Raw genomic sequence first — 21,792 nt, 5'->3', positions numbered from 1 at the left:
TTCACACAAACCCATGTCCGTTAAGTCGGTGATGCCATCCAACCATCTCATCCTCTGTCTTCCCCTTCTCCTCCTACCCTCAATCTTTCCCAGCATCAAGGTCTTCTTACTTAACTATTTATTTCTCTGATAGATGACCATAATAAGGCAAAGAAAAAATTGTGTTTTATAAAAAATTAAAAGCATGAGACTAAAGTGATAAAATTTATTTTGAAAGTACTGGAAGACCTGAATAAACCTGAATAAAGCTTGATTTATTTAGTACCTCTGTCCCAGTAATAGAGGAATTTCCTTCATACTTCTATCTCCATAATGTTCCCTCATATTCTTTATTTTCTCTACACGATCCAATGTTGAGCTTTCCCTGTGGTTCAGTGGTAAAGAATCTGCTTGGAATGCAGGAGACATGAGTCTGACTTGTGGGTCAGGAAGATCCCTGGAGAAGGACATGGCAGCCCACTCCAGTATTCTTGCCTGGGAATTTCCATGGACAGAGGAGCCTGGCAGGCTACAGTCCATGGGGTCACAAAAGAGTCAAACACAACTTAACAATTAAACAACAATTATCCAGTGTTACTAAAATACTGTTTATTGTATTAATCCTGTAACAAATCATGGATTAAAGTTAAAGAATAACATATAGACTTCAATGTTTAATAACATCTATTTTTAGCTAAACACATTTTTACATAGTTGAAGTCATCTCACTGGAAAATCTCAGGCACTTTATCTAATCTGAATATATTGTCTTCTTACAGATACAATAACCACTACTATGGCAATCTTCAGCAATTATCTGGCCGTATTTTATGTGTGCACATTTATTATTAGCATTCTCATGTCCTGGAAGTTGAAGCCTAGAAAAAAAAAATACTTTCCGTTAAGTTCTGAAATTATTTTATGTGTCAATTGTACTTTTAAAATTCAAAATATTTTGACATATTTATAAAAAAGTAGAAACATCATTTTCCCAGTTCTCTAATAATAAAATAATGAATTTTTGTCATCTGAAATTTCATATTAAATCTATAATTGGGATGTTAACAATGCCTTCAATTCTGGCTTTTGTCTCTGTGACCTCAGACAATTTCAAAGTATCTTCCATCTTCACAGGGGTCTACTATATTTTGTTTATACATTAGTGTTTTTATGAACATTTTATTATATATACAGTAAAAAAAAATTGTCATGAATCATTAATGTCAATTCATTCTCTCCTGGGAAAATTTACCCCAGAGTAAAGATCAGATCTTCTTTACTAATAAGTCCAGAAAATAGTTTTAAAAGATTAAATATTTAGATATGTCAATGAGAATCAGAGCAATTTATAAACATTTAAAGAAATATATCATATAATTCCTGAAAGGGGGCATGCATTTACTACAAGTGCAGCAATTAGAAATGAGTACGTAATCACTCAGAATTTTAAGTAAATCCAAAATCTTAATTTAACACAAATTAAGTTAGAAAATCATGTCTGCTAAGAGTGGATATACTGGAAAACATCTTGCATATTTTAGTCATAATATTTTAAGGTAGAAATCATATTTTAATTTAGATTTTATTTTATTTATTTTTAATTGTTACTTTTTTTAATTTTAGGCATGCTACATAGCACACAGCTTAGTTCCCCAACCAGGGATCAAACCCATATGCCCTGCAGTGGAAGCACAGGGTCTTAACCACTGGACCACCACAGACATCCTGAAATCACATTTTTAAATTAGATTCATCTATTTAAAATTTTATTTGACATTAATTTACTGTTAAGATTTGGGGTAGGAGAGGAAAGAGGAGGAGGAAGGAGAGAGAACTTTATTTTCTTAATGAACCATATACTTCTCACATGCTTAAATGTATCAATTACTGTATTTTCACAACTACTCTATGAAGTGGGTTCTATTATTCATCACATCTTATAGAAAATGGAATAGAAACCAAACAGAATGTTTGGATAAAAGACTATGATGGTAGTGGAGAGCCAAAACATAAACCCAAGACACTTATGAACCTGCACTATCAATTACTCACTATATTTTAAACCGTGGAGCTTAAAACTGGGGAACAAGAGTACTGGCAGTTCAGTATTTCCCATGGTCTTGCTAAACTGGTTTTTACACACATTGTGTATGTGCACTAGGATACATTTTATACCTCCACTTCCAGATACCTTAATAAAATCATGGGAATTGAGGCCTATAAATCCTTTTTTGAATGTACGTAGTACGTTGAACAAGTATTAGTCACTTAATCATGTATGACTCTTTGTGAACCCATGCACTGTAGCCTTCCAGGCTACTCGGTCCATGGGATTCTCCAGGCAAGAATACTGGAGTGATTTGCCATTTCCTTCTCCAGGGGATCTTCCAGACCCAGGAATTGAATCCAGATCTCCTGCATTGCAGGAAGATTCTTTACCATCTCAGCCACCAGCCTAGTCAAAGGTTGCGTAGAACTCACGAATAAAATTCAAGCCCACCCAGAACTTCAAAATGTGTCCTTAATTGGGAATAACTTCTTTGTAGATGCAATTAAGATTAGTGACATGAGGTCACAGACATAGAGAACAGACCTATGGGCATAGGGAGGCAGAGAGAAAGGAAAGAGTAGGATGTATGGAGAGAGTACCATGGAAACTGACACTACCATATGTAGAATAGATAGCGAATGGGAATTTGTTGTATGACTCAGGGAACTCAAACTGGGGTTCTTTAAATATATAGAGGTGTGGGATGGGGAGGGAGATGGGAGGGAGGTTCAAGAGGGAGGGGACATTTGTATGCCTATGATTGATTCATGTTGATATTTGGCAGAAACCAACACAATTATGTAAAGCAAATTCCCTTCAATTAAAAAATAAATGCATTTACATTTAGGTCTTTAATCCATTTTGAGTTTATCTCTGTGTATGGTATTAGGAAGTGTTTTAATTTCATTCTTTTGCATGTAGCTATCCAGTTTTCCCAGCACCACTTATTGAAAAGGCCATCTTTGCCCCATTGTATATTCTTGCCTCCTTTGTCAAAAATAAGGTACCCATAGGTGCATGGATATATTTCTGGGCTTTCTATCTTGTTCCATTGGTCTATATTTCTGTTTTTGTGCCAGTATTATACTGTCTTGATGATGACTGTAGCTTTGTAGTATAATCTGAAGTCAGGAAGGTTGCTTTCTCCAGCTTCATTCTTCTTTCTCAAGACTGCTTTGGTTATTTGGGGTCTTTCATGTTTCTGTATGAATTGAGAAATTTTTTGTTCTAGTTCTGTGAAAGATACCATTGGTAAGTTGATAGGGATCACACCGAATCTGTATATTGCATTTGTCAGTATAGTCATTTTCACAATATTTATTCTTCCTACCCAGGAACATGGAATATCTCTCCATCTATTTATGTCATTTTGATTTATATCATCAGTGTCTTATAATTTTCTGTATACAGTTCTTTTGTCTCCTTCAGTTCAGTTCAGTTCAGTCACTCAGTCATGTCCAACTCTTTGTGACCTCATGAATTACAGCACACCAGGTCTCCCTGTCATACTTAGGTAGGTTTATTCCAAGATATTTAATTCTTTTTGCTGCAATGGTGAATGGGATTGATTCCTTAATTTCTTTTTCTGACTTTTATTGTTAGTATATAGTATTGCAAGTGATTTCTGTGTATTGAGTTTGTATCCTGTGACTTTTCTAAATTCACTGATTAGCTCTAATAATTTTCTGATAGTATCTTTAGGGCTTCCTATGTATGGTATCATGTCACCTGCAAACAGTGAAAGTTTTGCTTCTTCTTTTCTGATGTGGATTCCTTTTATTTTTTTTTCTTCTCTGATTGCTATAGCTAGGACTTCCAAAACTAAGTTGAATAATAGCAGTGAGAGTGGACACCCTTGTCTTATTCCTGATCTTAGGGGGAATGCTTACAGTTTTTCACCATTGAGTGTAATGTTTCCTGTGAGATTATCATATATGGTCTTTACTTTGTTGAGGTAGCTTCCTTCTATGCCAATTTTCTGAAGAGTTTTAATCATAAATGGGTGTTGAATTTTGTCAAAAACTTTTTCTGCATCTATTGAGATTATCATTTGGTTTTTATCTTTTAATTTGTTAATATGGTGTATCACATTGACTGATTTATGTATATTGAAGAATCCTTGCATCCCTGGGATAAACCCAACTTGCTTATGGTGTATGATCTTTTTAATGTGTTGTTGGATTCTGTGTACTAGAATTTTGTTGAGGATTTTTGCATCTTCAAAATGGATTAAAGGCCTAAATGTAAGACCAGAAACTATAAAACTGTTAGAGGAAAACATAGACAGAACACTCGATGACATAAATCAAAGCAAAATCCTCTATGACCCACCCACCTTCTAGAATAATGGAAACAAAAACAAAAGTAAACAAGTGGAACCTGATTAAACTTAAAAGCTTTGGCACAGCAAAAAGAAATTATAAACAAGGTGAAAAGACAACCCTCAAAATGGGAGAAAATAATAGCAAATGGAACAACTGACAAATGATTAATTTCCAAAGTATACAAGCAACTCATACAACTCAATACCAGATAGAAAACAACCCAATTAAAAAGTGGGGAAAAGACCTAAACAGACATTTTTCCAAAGAACATACAGATGGGTAACAAACACGTGAAAAGATGCTAAACATCTCTTACTCTTAAAAAAATTCATATCAAAACCACAATGAGTTCTCACCTTACACTGTTCAGAATGGCCATCATCAAAAAGTCTACAAACAATAAATGCTGGAGAGGGTGTGAAGAAAAGGGAATGCTCTTGCCCTGTTGGTGGGAATGGAAGTTGATACAGCCACTATGGAAGGTGGTGTGGAGATTCCTTAAAAAACTAGATATAAAAAAAACCACCACATGACCCTGCTTTCCCACTCCTAGGCAAATACCCTGAGGAAAGCAAAATTGAAAAAGACACATGTACCCCAATGTCCACCGCAGGACTATTTACAAATAGCTAGAACATGAAAGCAACCTAGATGTCCATCAACAGATGAATGGATAAAGAAGTTGTGGTACATATACACAATGGTATATTACTCTGCCATAAAAACAAATGCATTTGAGTCCATTCTAATGAGGTGGATGAACCTAGAGGCTTTTATACAGAGTGTAGTAAGTCAGAAAGAGAAAGATAAATATTGTATAGTAACACAATTATACAGAATCTAGAAAGATGGTACTGAAGAATTTATTTGCAGGTCAGACATAAAGAACAGACTTATGGACATGGGGAAAGGGGAGGAGAGGGTGAGATGTATGGAAAGAGTACCATGGAAACTTACATTACCAATGTAAAATAGATAGCCCAAGGGAATTTGCTGTATGTCTCAAGGAACTCAAACAGGGTCTCTGTATCAACCTAGAGGGGTGGGGTGGGGAGGGAGATGGGAAGGAGGTTTAAGAGGGAGGGGACATATGTACCTATGACTGATTCATGTTGATGTTTGACAGAAAACAACAAAATTCTGTAAAGCAGTTATCCTTCAATTAAAAATAAATAAATTTAAAAATTTTTTTAAATAAATAAGTTGAAAATTGAAAACAAAGAAGACTAGTGTCATGATGAATCCATATTACATTTTACCTAAATCTAATAAGATTATCCTTATGGGAGAGCAACAAACACAGAGAGATGCAGAGAAGGAGCAAAGGAAGTTGGGGGTATAGACAGTTGTCTCTTTGTATCCAGGATGTGGGGGTGGGGAGATTCTACGAGGATCCCCAAGATATCCTAGTCTACAGATACTCAAATCCCAGTCAGTCCTCTGTGTCTACATGGTTGCTTGAACTTGAAAATTCAGAACCCGCAGATACAGAGGGCTGGCTTGTCTTTAAATGATGCCAAGGATTGGCAGAATATCTTATATTTTCATGGAAGTTTACTGTATTTCCTTTATACAATAACATTTTTATAAACAAGTTCCACAGTGTATAAAGAAAAAAAAATTGTTTTTAATTATCAACAACAGTTAGCTTTCTCTCTGGAAAAGTTTAGCAAGCTCCTTCAGACAAAGGATCTGTCCAGAAAGGAATCAACTCTACCAAGATCTTGATTTCAAACCTCTGTTCCCTCTGCTCGAGAGAATAAATTTCTGTGCATTAAGCCACCCAGTTTGTAGTGATTTTTTTATGACAGCAAACTAGACAAAGTATGCTAGGTGAGTCCTAGAGAATTGGAAGGCACATTTTAAGAAAATTTCAATACATGCACATGTATTGCAGTCAGACAAAATACATTGAAATTAAAATGACAAATCTGAAATATACTTACTTTGTAACCTCATGCAAGTTTATTTATTCAATTACCTTTTATTAAAAGGCAAAATAGCTATACTTCAATAAGCAATTTCAATGAGCTTTGAAAGGGACATATTTAACTTAGTATAGTATTTAGTATTTTACTAAGTATTTTACTCCTTGCTTTCCATCTTTCCTGTCTTTTACTTATTGATTTCTTACAGGTGCACCTATTATAAATGTTACCCACATCCACATTAAATATTTCTATTTGGAAGAAAATATTGTTCTGTACTGAAATTTTAAAACAGCAAGAGACTTACTTGTCCAGGGTAAGTTTTGTATCATCTAGCCAAACCCAGTTCAGTTGCTTAGTGCTGTAGTGTAAGCTAATTGGAAACTTTTCTTTTTGCAAACCGCATTGCATTTTTGACAATTTTGTTATAAAATTCTGCAGAGAGGAAGAGGAAAGTGAATCAAAAAGTGGAACTTTTCTTGCAAAAGAGGAATATAATAGTTTAAATATGTACATTTTACTTCTCTTTGGATTCTCTGTTCTTGATATTGAAAGAATCTGGAGAGATTAACCCTAAATTCTTCAGCCATAGGCTGGATGCTTAGAGCTAATAACTCATGTATTCACTGAGTAATTTTTTCAGGACACGTTTTATTCTAGTCATTTTCTTAAGCTATGGGTTGTAAAAGTAAGCATAAAATCTTAAAACTGCAGTTGCTCAAATTAGGCACTGAAAAAATGAATAGTGTTCATTGACTTATGTAATAAATAGTAGTGACACATGGTACAAGATCAGAAATACAGGATTGAAGGAGAGAAATTAACAGGGAATTTTAACAGATTTTAGTGAACTAAGGATGTTTTCCAAGTGGATCATCTAGTAAGCTAAAATCTTAAAACAAGATGTATTAACGGAGAGATGATAGTTTGGGATAGAAGGTAGAAGAAATACAATTTGTCACAGGTAAACAGAACAAGGACATAAAAGAGCATAAGGGGACCATGATCTATTTAAATAACCTCAATACAGTTGGAGACCATGGTACACTTTCCTTAGAACAGTGTGATAGAGAGTCTCTAACAACAGAAGAAGATAGAGAAATCAGCAGAAATCAGACAAGTGATCTTATCTACATTTTACTTAGACTTTACTCCAAGTGCTAGAGGAAAACCACTCAGGTTTTATTGAAGTACACATTCAAAATTACAAATTGCAGAGATTTTGGTGACTACACCATGGAAAGTAATTCAGAAGAATATAAAACTTGAGCGATTGCTGTCATCCATAATTTTTCTGATGCCAAAATTTATAAAGCAAAATCTTGTCCTTACCATCTCTTCTTCAGTATTCAACTTAAGAAATCCAGAATGTAAATCAGTGCAAAAATGGTGACATTCCTTCCAAGGAATACTGTTTCTTGAAAAATAGTAGCAGTTTTCTCCATACTGATGCCAGTTGTTTGAACAAGTAGGGTATTTCCAAACTACTAAAAATTTAAAATGTAACTCAATGATTTCCATCAGTGCAGATAACATCTGTAAGTTGACATAGCAAATCTACCGTCTACAAAAAAAACACTTTTTGATTTTTACATTATAGGCTGTGTGCACTTAAATTTAGTGTTAAATTTATCTTAAGTTAATAACTCAGTTCATTGAAAACATTTTGGTCTTTAAGATTCATAAGCTATATATTAGGAAATAATTTTTAATGACAAAGTTAGAAATGTGTCAAGAAACCTAGCCAATGTATATAACTGTTAAAATTATCAACATAATGTTCTTTCTTTGTTTTCACATGAAAATAAAATATGTATATAATTATCTTTAAAAAACTGTAAGTTTCAAAAATAAGCCAATAAGAAATACATAAATGAAATCATATAGATACGCCCCAAAATGATGGTGCCTTGTGGAAATATTTTATTTAACTTCAGGTTGTAATTTAACAGTGCCATCATCATTTGAGTCTTAATAGATTTGACATATATGTATTTACACGTATCCAGTAACATGCATTAAACAAAATAGTTAGTTGTCTCCTATCTCCTGCAAATAAAATTATGACTCAGGGACTCATCCAAAAGTACCTATTTTATTTGCTTCCTTGTTGGAGGAGCTATTTCCTGGACATCCTTCTGGTTGAAATGGCTTCTTATTCACTGAAGAGAATTCAGAAAGGTCAGTTTTAAACTCAAAAAGAAAAATTTGACACATTCCTATAGGTAAAACATTATACTGAATTCAGAGCTACAAAAATGATGAATGGAACATCATTTACTTCAAAGAACTTAAATGTAATAAAGTCATAATCATAAAAATCAAATTTTAGTACATATACAACAAGTTCACATAGCCAAGATAACAGTGTAAGAAAGCTTTTTCACAGAGAAAAAAATTTAAAGTTATTTCTGGTAAAGTAAACATAAGAACAAATAGGCAGTATGTAATGTTCTTGATATGCTTAAAAATGGACAACATTTTTATATGTCTCTAGGAAATTAACTCAAGTTCTGTGCAGAGAATATTTACTTTGTTAAGAAATTGAACTGATCAAAATGAGGTATTCAACATATTTCACTATGTGAATAATGGAGAAGTAAACTTCTATTTCATATTTTGACTTACACTCAGTGACCAAGTATCCAACAGACAGAAGAAGCCCCAGGCAAATGATGCACAGAAACACAGCAACATATTTCCATGAAGAAAGTGGAGTAGGGTGATCTATATGTAGAGAGATGAATACATCTTGTAACATCAACTCTAAATGTTTATTCAGAGTTCTGCTTCTGTTCTAGGTGCAGTAAACTCTACAGCAAGGTAGCTCACATCCTAAAAATAGAGAAAAGGAAGGTAATCTACAAAATCATAACTCATATTGAGGGAATGAGGCAGCTGAATTGATAAAGTGATCAGGTGGTCTGAATTCTAAAGAGATAAAGCCCCGACTCTATGGAAAGACAGCACGCAAACTCTACTTCACCTTTGGCAAAGCATAGGAGGAAAAGTGCCAGCCATATGATAGTGAAGTATTTCAACAAATCTTCAAGGCTAAAAGCAGACTTCAAAGCAGAGGAATCAGGGATCAAACTGCCAATATCTGTTTTATCATAGAAAAAGCAAAGGTGTTCCAGAAAAACATCTACTTCTGCTTCATTGACTACAATAAAGCTTTGACTGTTTGAATCACAACAAACTGTAGAAAATTCTTAGAGATAGGAATACCTGACCACCTTATCTAACCCCCTGAGAAACCTGTAAAGCTATGACAAACCTAGACAGTGTATTAAAAAGCAGAGGCATTACTTTGCCGACAAAGGTCCTTCTAGTCAAAACTATGGTTTTTCCAGTAGTCATGTATGGATGTGACAGTTGGACCACAAAGAAGGCTGAAGGACAAAGAATCGATGCTTTCAAATTGTGGTGCTGGATAAGACTTTTGAGAGTCCCTTGGACAGCAAGGCAATCAAACCAATCAATTCTAAAGGAAATCAACACTGAATATTCATTGGAAGGACTGATGATGAAGCTGAAGTTTGGCCACCTGATGCAAAGAGCAGACACATTGGAAAAGACCCTGATGCTGGGAAAGACTGAAGGCAGGAGGAGAAGGGGATGACAGAGGATGAGATGGTTGGATGGCATCACCAACTCAATACACATGAGTTTGAGCATGCTCCAGAAGGTAGTGAAGGACAGGGAAACCTCGCGAGCTGCACCCATGGGGTGGCAAAGAATCAGACACAACTTAGCTACTAAAAAACAACAAGCCCACCCTGTACCCTGCATTGACAGTGGGCAAAAGCCATCTGCTTCTAGAGAAGAGACAGAAAACAAGCTTCTTCCCAATATCCTGAAGTGGTACAAAGCAGAGGACCTTAGCTGGGGCGGAGAGAAGAAAGTTCTTCACACACAAAATCCACCAATACAGCATACATGCCACAGAGGAAGGGACAGAAAATCTACGTGTTGTCATCAGAAGAAGGAAAGGTTTTGGTCTTTTCAGCTAAAAACGGATTTCCATCAATTACGCACTCTAATCTCTAGAACATTTAACCATCATGTCTCTGTTTATATTTTTATATTGGGTATAAGCATGAAACTTACCTTGTGGAATTTTTTTGTAATTGATTTCCATCTGTGAAAGAACTTTATAGACAGTAAAAAACTAAGAAGCTTTGTTAGGTAAAAATAAACTTAAAAGACAGGATAATGACTCTAAGTCATTCTGTTTGATTCATGGTAAAATATGAACTGTGGTGAAGTATGTCATTTTATACATATTTACGCACATACATACAATTAATAATATCATTAATGAAGTTTTCCCAAACCAGTAGATTTTCCCATACAAATTGACTGCTAACTGCATTGGTAAGAAGTGCAGACACTGGTAAGATGAATTGTTCATCAGAATTTCAAAAAGAAAACAATTTCTGAATCTATAACAAGCAGAGTGTATAGGTATTAAGGGGCCTTTCAAAATTTGTTAACAATATATTAAGCAAAATTTAAAAATACTTTTTCGTTAACCTCATGGTGAATCTGTACACCATAAATCATATTGTAATAATTAACAATCTAAAAAATTGGAAAGTAATCAATTGAGGTCCTCATTAAAATAATACATCTTAGCCGAAGTATTGAATATCCATTTGATGTAATACAAAATAGAACTAGCACAGTGATACACAGTTCACTTCTAATCATTCCACATATTGATTTAAAACATATGAGGACTGCAAATAAGAAACAGGAAAAAATACAAATGAAAGCAAATTTTAAATGATAGGAAGATATATCATTGAATTCCATATAATCATATGCACCAGTAAAGTAATAACACTGGCATTTGTGTATCAAGAAGCATGGCACTTGAAAAAGTACACTTTGAACACACTATGCCAGCAAATACACAAACCAGGAAAACAAGAAAAATAGTCCCTAAGTCACAGCAACTGTGTTAGAATAATGAAATTATCTCTATATTTTCTCACTTCTCTGTTTTCCAAATATCCTACTATATAGTGTTGATATCTTAAATGATAGAAAATGATAAACAACATATCCCGATCACCAAACATTTCACTCATTCTAAAAATGCTGATATAAAGTTTACAACATAGCTAAAGTGATGACTCTCATGGAGAAAAAGATAATCTTCCCTCAAAAGCAATTATTTTCCTTGTTCAGTAAGAGAAAAAAAATTTAGATCATGTGTGTGTGCATATGAGCCTGATAATGAATGATTCTGTATATTTTTTAAGTAGAAAACATGAAAGACCTTTTCTCTTGGTAGTTTCAAGTCTTTGGCTTCTCTGTGGCTGAGATGATGGTTGAAATGGCCAATTGGTGTAAGTTACAACTTCTTCACTCATTACTGAAAGGCAGAGATACAAGAAAATTTAAAAAATATGTTTTAAATTCATGTAAATTGTGAAATCCATAAGTAAAATTGGTATTGAATGAAATGGTATTGGAAATGAACTTGAATAATTAGTGATTGATTAGAATACAATTACAAATATGAAAATATTTTAAGAATGAAGAAATACTAATTTTTAAATGTTACTTAATGAGTTGGTAGGACTTCTCAAGTGGCTCAGTGGTAAAGAATCCACCTGCCAATGCAGGAGATGCAGGAGAAGCAGGTCCAGTCCCTGGGTCAGGAAGATCCTTTGGAGGACGAAATGGCAACCCATTACAGTATTCTTGCTGGGAAATCCCTTGGACAGAGGATCCTGGGGGGCTGTAGTTCACAGGGTCACAAAGAGTCAGACACAGCTGAGCGACTGAGCACACATACAAAGTAGTTGCTATGGTATATTACTTTTGGCCTTTTAAATATTGTCTATTCACAATTGCAAATCTGTTAATATCATTTATTTATACGTAAAAATGCAAAAGATGATCTGATGGCTTTACTGAATTCTTTCGACTGAAATTTATCCTTATAGCTTGGCACTTCCATCTTTCACAATTCACCTGTTCCTGCTTTATTTCTAGTATCATCTTTCAACTCAATCTATTTTCATTTCCCCCATAATTCTACCGACACATTTGTTCTTTCTCAACATATGACAAGCACTTCTCCAATTTCAATGTTTTGCTCAAATTCTTCCTTCTCAAGTACACTTTCCTCCTCTATTTGCTCATAATAAATCTGTAAATCAAGTTCTACCACCTTTAATAAAATTTCCAGATCCTTCAATAACAATTCATCTCTTTTTCCAATTTTTCTCATTATTTTTCGTTTGTCATCATTCAGTTAGGTATCTCCTTTTACCTTATCTTTCATTAATGTCTCCCCAATGTATTGTGAATTTCTTGAAATATCTTATTAACCTTTGTTAATAAAATGTAATTGTTTATTAGATTTCTATATGAAGTATAAAAAGTAACGTTTTGTGTTACTTTAACTTGAGAAAATTTGAAAAATGTTTTTCCTGATTAAACATTTTATAAAATTTGATAGGAATCTGTGTGAAAATTTTTTATGCCCTTACTAAAGGATAATATATCCAAGTTATACATGGTTTAATTATATCTAATTATGTTTTACCCTGGTGAAATCTTATGTTTCCTTGTTTATTTTCTTTGAACCTCCAATTTATACCAGTTAATAATATCAAGGTATCATAAAATGTCATATCAAATAGTATCAGTGATAATAATGTCATATCAAATAGTATCAGTGAAATTACTAAAAATAGATAATAATTAGAATCACTTCTTGATTCCAACTCATCTGAGTTCTCTTCTAGCATCACTCTTTTCTTCAATTCTTTCTCTCTTCCTTTCTTCTCTGCTCTCATTCCCCACTCTGTCACTCATACTTTTATTTCCTTTCCTCCCAAATGATATTTATAGAGATATATAAATGTATAGATATATATGATTGAAAATTATATATAATTATATAAAATTATATTATTATTTTTAAAACATATCTGCATATTGATATACAAGTTTGTCTTTGCATCTATAACTTCAGTTTCTTTGATCCAAATTCCCTCAAAATTCCAAAAACACATGTTGAGAAACAATAGAAATCTGCGAAATTAACAAATACCTGATTTTTAGAAGCCAGCGTCTGAACTTTTGCAGAGTATGTGTATATATCCTCGGAAGAAGCAATCTTATCTTTTATCACAGCAGTTTGAACTTAAGAATTTTGATCATCAAGAGCCCAGAAAATAAGCCAAGAAAAGAAATACACAGGCTAATAATGCCTTTGCCTGTTGTATGAGAGACTCTGACAGGGGAGAGCAGAATTCAAGAGAAAGAGTGCTCTGGATAGCCACACAGGAAACTGTTTTACTGCTGCTCACTTTAGCTCTGCATCATCTCTAGATTAGGCATGTCATCAATCTTACCTTGAATTACACAAGATACCTAACATATTCTCACTAGAGACCAGTTTTACTCAACCCTTGCTTTGTCACAGACGTACTTGAATACATCATTTATTGTTTTTTAAAAAAGTAGCTTCAAGTGCTTTTAATTATTTCCAGTGGACCTGATTACATATTACATTCATTTTATATTTACATTTTACATGCTATTTTGAAGCTATTATTTATAGACACTTGTGATGTCTCTTTATGAACTCTTTCAGTTCTAGGGTAAGTACTATTTTTCATCACTAGATAGTGCATGCACAATTTTCAGTTCTCAGTGGGCTATTAATTCCCAAATAATTTTAATCAGCTATAGTCACTAAAAAAACTATGAATACTAATCAATGAATTATTCACATTTATATAAAATTCATTTTCTCAAAATAATTTTACTCTTTGTGGAATAGAAAACACAAGACATTTTGACAATTCTAGCATTATTTTAGCTTAGGTTAGTCTAAATTTTATACTCATTTTGCAATGTTAACATTTTCAAAGATTTTTATTTAGTTAATCTTGGGTCATTCTTCATCACCCTCAGAAAAATGAACATATTTCAAGATACTAAGTAAAAAGAAAATATATATACATATTCGGATAAATAAATATTATGTGGAAACAGGGGCAATAACCCCTTTATAACTGGATAATTAATATAGAAAAAAAAAGAAAGTGTAATAAAGTATCAAATAAATCCAAGAAAGGAGAAGAACTTTATAACTAAAAAATGATAAAGTAAATTTCAAAGGAAAAAGAGTATTTGACCCCCCTCAACCATTCAAATTTTTATTTAATTTTTAAATTTATTATTGAAGATGAACAGGTAGTGAAATATATACACATATTAAAACCTACAAATAATAAACATAAATAGTTATGTCTTGAGAATCTAATTCTGTAATATATGAGAAGACAGAGAACATAGAACATTCACAGACTTCTAGTGTTAATCAAAATTACTAATCAATTAAAATAAAAGAAAGAAGAAAAACTCTACTATAATAAGATACAAACCTTCAGTTAATCAACCTTGCAATATGGTTTAAATAGAAATAACTTTTGCTATTCAGGTTTTAAATGCTATCAGACCAATATTTGAAAATTGTATTTAAAATTTAGTCTCTTTTAATCAATATTCCACTACTGGAAATGAATTCAATGAAAATAATCCAAAAAAGGGAAATATTTTCTATTCAAAATTGCTCAGGGAATGGGAATTTATAATTCAAAGGGGAAATTTTAAATGTCTTCACATAGTACAAAGGGAGAAATTATATTATAAGAAAGTTATGCATTTATTAAGAACATAAAACATATTTCTGTGGCATATTTATTAGTATGTAGGCAATAAATAATATTTTTTCCATCCATGTGCTAAGGGAAGAAAATGGCAGGATGAGAAACTTCAAAACACTGACATGTCACTAAATCAATGACAAAGCTGGCAAAAATTTTCAACAATTTCTTTCAGAACTCAGGAATCTAATAAAATACAAGAAGTAGGGAACCATTTCATGAAGAAATAATTTTGGTAAGAAACATTTGTTTCATTCAAAGTGAATAGAAACAGGATGCTAATTTTTTTTAATTGAAGTATAGTTGATTTACAATTTGTTAGTTTCAGGCATACAGCATAGTGAGTTGTTTTGGGGAATTTTTTTGCAGCTTCTATTCCATTATAGGTTATTACAAGATATTGGGTATAATTCCCTATGTTATACAGTGAATTCTTGTTGTTTACCTATTTTATATAGTTTGCATCTGTTAACTCCATACTCCTAAATTGTCCTTCCTCACCTCCCTTTCCCCTTTGGTAACCAAAGTTTGTTTTCTTTGTCTATGAATCTGTTTCTGTTTTGTATATAGATTCATTTGTATTATTTTTTAAGAATCCACGTATAAGTAATATCATACAACATTTGTCTTTCTCTGTCTAACTTATTTCACTAAACATAATATTCTCCAAGTCCATCCACACTGAAACAAATGACATTATTTCATTCTTTTCATGGCTGACTAATATTCATATATATGCCACATCTTCCTGATCCAGTTGTCTATTGATGGACACTCAGGTCAGTTCTATGTCTTGGCTACAATAAATAATGGTGCCATGAACATTGGGATTTATGTATTTTAAGTTATACTTTTCATTTTTTCCAAATATACATACCCAGTAGTGGATTTACTAGATTATATAGTAGCTCTATCTTTAGGTTTTTAAGAAACCCCCAACTGCTTTCTATAGTGGCTGCACCAATTTACATTTTCACTAACAGCGTCAGAGAGTTCCCTTTTCTCCACACCATCATTTATTATTTGTAGACTTTTTGTTGATGACAATGTTGGCCACTCTGATGTGATCATTCATTTGTCCAATATATACAGTATTCAGGCTGTATATACTACCTGGTTTTTTTTTTTTTTTTTTAGTATAGGGGAAAATAGTTTATATAAAACTTGATACTATCTTCTGTTTCAAGCATCCACTGAAGGCCTTGGAACATTTCCCGTGTGAATAAGGGGAGGCTACTATACTGATGCCCACAACAGAGAAAGCCAGATTCTGAAGAAGGAGTTTGCAGCAAACGAAGGATTTATTGCAGGGCACCAAGCGAAGGTGCTTCCCTGGTGGCTCAGACAGTATAGAATCTGCCTGCAATGCAAGAGACCTGGGTTCAAATCCTGGGTCAGGAAGACCCACTGGAGAAGGGAATGGCTACCCACTCTAGTATCCTTGCCTGGAGAATTCCACGGACATAGAAACCTTGGCAGGCTATGGTACATAGGGTTGCAAAGAGTTGGACATGACTGAGAGAATAACACTTTCAATTTCAAGAAAAGGTGTGAGAGAAAAATCTGAGATCCACACCAATGTTGTCATTGAGTTGAGTCTGAGGTGTGTTTTAAAGGGGAAGAACAAAGTAGCTGGAATTAATCATCATCTTCCAACATTTCTGTGACATTTTTTTAATCATTGTTTTGGCATTCAGGATATCTCTGGTTTATAATTCTCGGCCAGGTGGTCCATGGCTTAGGAATCTGTCAGCTCATCTTAACCTGGAGAAACAACCTGAGCTTGTACGTTGTTGTTGTTAGGTAGCTAAGTCATGTCCAACTCTTCAACCCCATAAACTGCAGCACACCAGGCTTCAATGTCCATCACCAACTGCTGGAGTTTACTCAAGCTCATGTCCATCGAGTCAGTGATGCCATCCAACCATCTCATCCTCTGTTGTTTCCTTCCTCTCCTGCTTTCAATCTTTCCCAGCATCAGGGTCTTTTCCAATGAGTCAGTTCTTTGCATCAGGTAGCCACAGTATTGGAGTTTCAGCTTCAGCATCAGTCCTTCCAATGAATATTCAGGACTGGTTTCCTTTAGAATTGACTGGTTGGCTCTCCTTACAATCCAAGGGGCTCTCAAGGGTCTTCTCCAACACCACAGTTCAAAAGCATGAATTCTTTGGCCCTCAGCTTTCTTTATAGTCCAACTCACATCCACACATGACTACTGGAAAAACTATAGCCTTGACTAGACAGACCTCCTTTGGCAAAGTAATGTCTCTGTTTTTTAACATGCTGTCTAGGTTGGTCATAGCTTTTCCTCCAAGGAACAAGCATCTTTTAATTTCATGGCTGCAGTCACCATCTGCAGTGATTTTGGAGCCCAAAAAAATAAAGTCTCCCACTGTTTGCATTGTTTCCCCATCTATCCGCCATGAAGTGATGGGACAGGATGCCATCATCTTAGTTTTCTGAATGTTGAGTTTTAAGCCCACTTTTTCACTCTCCTCTTTCACTTTCATCAAGAGGCTCTTTAGCTCTTCTTCACTTTCTACCATAAGTGTGGTTTCTTCTGCATATCTGAGGTTATTGATGTTTCTCCTAGCAATCTTGATTCCGGCTTGCGCTTCATCCATTCCAGCATTTCTCATGATGTATTCTGCATATAAGTTAAATAAGTAGGGTGACAATATACAGCCTTGACATACTCCTTTCCCAATTTGGAACCAGTCTGTTGTTCCATGTCTGGTTCTAATTATTGATTCTTGACCTGCATACAGATTTCTCAGGAGGCAAGTCAGTGGTCTGGTATTCCCATCTCTTTAACAATTTTCCATTGTTTGTTGTGATCCACAGTGTCAAGGGAGGGAGATCTGAAAAGTGGGAACTAGCGAGGGAGGATTCAAAAGGCTCAGGGATCCTTGTAGTAAATATTTGAGTGTATTTCTTAGCCTTTAGGTCATTTATTTGATATATAGTTATTTGTGCAACAAAACATTGGAAAAGGAAGATGTTCTTTACAAGCCCTTAACTCCATGATTTTTAAGTGGAGTACTTTATTCTTCAGTGAGATTATTCTTACATTTTCTTCTCTATCTCTGTTAGCACCTCTCTTCCACTTCTGGAAGACAGTAATAACTGGCAAAGGAGCCTAGAAAATCTAGAGTAAGAAAACAGCTGTGGGCTTAGTTGCTCATTGCTCAGTTGTGTTCAACTGTTTGCTACCCCATGGACTGTAGCCCACCAGGCTCCTCTGTCCATGGAATTTTTCAGGCAAGAATACTGGAGGGGGTTGCCATTTCCTCCTCCAGAGGATCTTAACTGAACATCAACTATGTCCTCACTTCTGTTTTGTATGCTTACTTTTCATATTTCTTTTTATTTCTCAGCAAATTCACAGGTAGATAGTCCCACTGTGTACATTAAAAATTGAGGCTCTGATAAAAAAAATTATTTGCTTGAAATTTCAAATATAGTCAGAATTTAACTAAGAATTCAGATTGAACTTTGTCTAAGCCTCTCTCTAGAGGCTTAAATCTCCATTCCTCTCTCTAGAGGCTTAAATCTCCATTACTTTATCGCTGTCACTAATAAAATCCTGTTTGGAAAGTTATCTTTCTCTTAATGTAATTGAAGGTTGTACTCTGAGTAATTTCTAGCTGCACATATATATAATTTTAACCTTTTACAAATACCTATCTAGTTTTCCAAACAATAGTATCTATTTAAAAGTCTATGATTTGAGGATACCACCTTTATTGTAATCTAAATTTCTGTATGTGTTGATAAATTGAGACTATTTCTGGCCTTTCTGTTCTATTCCTTTGGTCTGTCTGTTTGTGTGTCATTACCAAGTACACTGCTTTACCTGGCAGCTTTTGAGGTATGTTTTCATAATTAGTAGGTTTAGTGCTTCCTCATAACTATACTTTTACCGTCATATTGACTGTATATGCATTTTATGTGCTAAGTTTCCCATATGAACTTCAGTATCAACTTATCTTGATCCATCTATCATTGGATTTTTGTTGGTATCACTTCAAATTTATAGACTAACTTAATAAAAAAAAAAACTCTTGATGAAAGTGAAAGAGGAGAGTCAAAAAGTTGGCTTAAAGCTCAACATTCAGAAAACTAAGATCATGGCATCTGGTCCCATCACCTCATGGGAAATAGATGGGGAAACAGTGGAAGCAGTGTCAGACTTTATTTTGGGGGCTCTAAAATCACTGCAAATGGTGGCTGCAGCCAGGAAATTAAAAGACGCTTACTCCTTGGAAGGAAAGTTATGACCAACTTAGATAGCATATTAAAAAGCAGAGACATTACTTTGCCAACAAAGGTCCATCTAGTCAAGGCTATGGTTTTTCCAGTAGTCATGTATGGATATGAGAGTAGGGCTATAAAGAAAGCTGAGCGCCAAAAATGATGCTTTTGAACTGTGATGTTGGAGAAGACTGTTGAGAGTCCCTTGGACTGCAAGGAGATCCAATCAGTCCATCCTAAAGGAGATCAGTCCTGGGTGTTCATTGGGAGGACTGATGCTGAAGCTGAAACTCTAGTACTTTGGCCACCTCATGAGAAGAGTTGACTCATTGGAAAAGAGGGATTGGGGGCAGGAGGAGAAGGGGACGACAGAGGATGAGATGGCTGGATGGCATCACCGACTCGATGGGTATGAATTTGAGTAAACTCTGGGAGTTGGTGATGGACAGGGAGGCCTGGCGTGCTGCGATTCATGGGGTTGCAAAGAGTCGGACACGACTGAGTGACTGAACTGAACTGAACTGAACTGAACCTAAACCAGAAGATAGCTTTATATTTTTGAAGCCTATTTTTTTGTGTTTCAGGAGTTTTTTACACTTTTTTCATTAGATTCCTACAAGTAAAATTCTAACTTTAGAATACACAGACACACATACACACATTTACCTACACACACATAAGCGTGTATATGTACTTTATTGAGTTAAGGAAGTATCTATACTTTTTTACTTTTTTCAAGAGTTCTATATATTCAATTTTTGCAGATGTTTCAGGTACATTTGGAAGGAAGGTATATTTTATATTATCAGTGTATAGTGGTCAATTTGTGTCCAGAATATCTACCACATTGACTATATCATTTAGATCATCTGTAATATAGCTTATTTTTTGTCCAAACTTTCTGTTTTATATTGAGAATGATCTGTAAAGTCACTTTTTGTGAACATGTTACTATGTATTTCTTCTTTCATTTCCTAGAATTTTTATATTATATAGTCATTGTTATTTCCTAGATGAATTCAGAATTATTTAATCTTCATGGTAGCATTTGGCTTTTATCATTATAAAATGTATTTCTTTGTCATTTAATTCTCATAGGTACATAGTATCAGCATTTCAACCATTGCTTTCTTTTTGCTTCTTTTTACCTTATAAATCTTAATTTCTCTCTTTGCTTTTAGCTTTCTGTTGCTTTCCTGAGTATCATTAACTTCTGCTTTATTTCAATCTTTTTTTGTGTGCATTTCTTTTCATGACTGTATGAAAATATTTAATTTAATTCACGGTATATATATATATATAGTCTTCTTTAGCCTTAGGTTGTTTCCTTTTTAAGGTGGATGACTTTTTGCAGGTAAAAATATTATATTGCACATTCTTGAATTTTTAAAGTGGTTTATATAGATGAAATCTGTTTTTTCTACTCCTGTTTATTTAATAGAACTTCCCAAGTGGAAACAGTGGTAAAGAATTTGCCTGCCAATGCAGGAGACTCCAGAGATGCGGGCTGGATCCCTGAATTGGGAAGATGCCCTGGAATAGGGAATGGCTACCCGCCTCAGTATTCTTGCCTGGAAAATTTCATGGACTGAGGAGTCTGGCAGGCTACTGTTCATAGGCTTGCAAAGAGTAGGGCAATGCTGAGAGGCTGAGCAGAAGTGCATTTATTTAATGGTTAAAGTTCCTGGTTAGAGAGCTCCCTCTTCTGTCAGTTCTGCCCTATTCCTTCTATTTCTTCCCCAGTTTCCTTCTTGGATGGTATATTGCAATAGAAATAGGGAGGGCAAAGGGATGTCTTTTTTGTCTTTCATTTCCTCAGTATTCATAAATCCTCCAAATTAAGTCTTTGCTTTCATACTCACAGCTCTAAGAGATATCACCCTATGTGCATTACCTGCTTCTCAGATAATAGGAAAAAAAATAATAAGGAAAAAAAATGCTTTCCCAAACTTCTCACTTCTTGTCTTCCATTTCAAACCCTTTTCCAGTTTTATAAACTACCGAGTCTCAACCTTTCTTAAGCATTTTGGAACTTATTGTTGCAGATTTATCTTTATAGGTTCATTGTGTCTATACTTCAGCTATATTCTCTATCTTCACTTTTTCATAGACAATTTTAAGGACTAATTTCCCTAACCAGCACCCATAAGCATTCAGTGGTACACTGGAGCAAGAACTCAGTCAATATTTTTGTATTTCTACTTACAGATAATTTGTTGGTTGTGGTGCTCTGTCTCTGAAGATGATGAAAGAACATGGATCTTTTATGGTTTTGTTTCCTTTATTGCTTTTACAAATTAGGGGGAAGTTTGAGGGATATTTGGAGTTAAGCAACCATCTTTGCTATATAAAACTGAGGATTTGGTAGTATTTATTAAAGCACCCTTTCTTTCAGATCTTTACTTAAAATCTATTCCACACTCTTAACCTCTAAAAGCTTGTATGGAAGATTCATAAGTTCTCAGTGAATGAGCATTCTAACATGATAACCTGAGGTGGCTATGTTCTCCATGTATGCATTTGCTTTCTTATAGCCTCACTGTGTTATTTTTTAGTGT

The 21,792-nt window shown here is 34.3% G+C and overlaps 1 protein-coding gene across 1 annotated transcript; it reads right to left on the bottom strand.

The window, feature by feature from the left end:
• Positions 1-632: 632 nt before the first annotated feature.
• On the bottom strand, positions 633-11,973 carry LOC122680509 (natural killer cells antigen CD94-like). The gene is made up of 7 exons (XM_043881976.1): positions 11,906-11,973; positions 11,569-11,664; positions 8,910-9,008; positions 8,372-8,443; positions 7,614-7,768; positions 6,589-6,716; positions 633-857 (listed from the first exon to the last, which is right to left on the bottom strand). Exons 2-7 carry the CDS (start codon positions 11,660-11,662, stop codon positions 731-733), a joined length of 675 nt encoding a protein of 224 aa, XP_043737911.1. The 5' UTR covers positions 11,663-11,664; positions 11,906-11,973; the 3' UTR covers positions 633-730.
• Positions 11,974-21,792: the final 9,819 nt, after the last annotated feature.

This window comes from Cervus elaphus, chromosome 22 (genome assembly GCF_910594005.1).
Source record: "Cervus elaphus chromosome 22, mCerEla1.1, whole genome shotgun sequence".
NCBI classification, from domain to species: domain Eukaryota; kingdom Metazoa; phylum Chordata; class Mammalia; order Artiodactyla; family Cervidae; genus Cervus; species Cervus elaphus.
The sequence above is the reverse complement of the archived record's forward strand: the minus strand, read 5'-3'. Positions and strand labels throughout refer to the sequence as shown.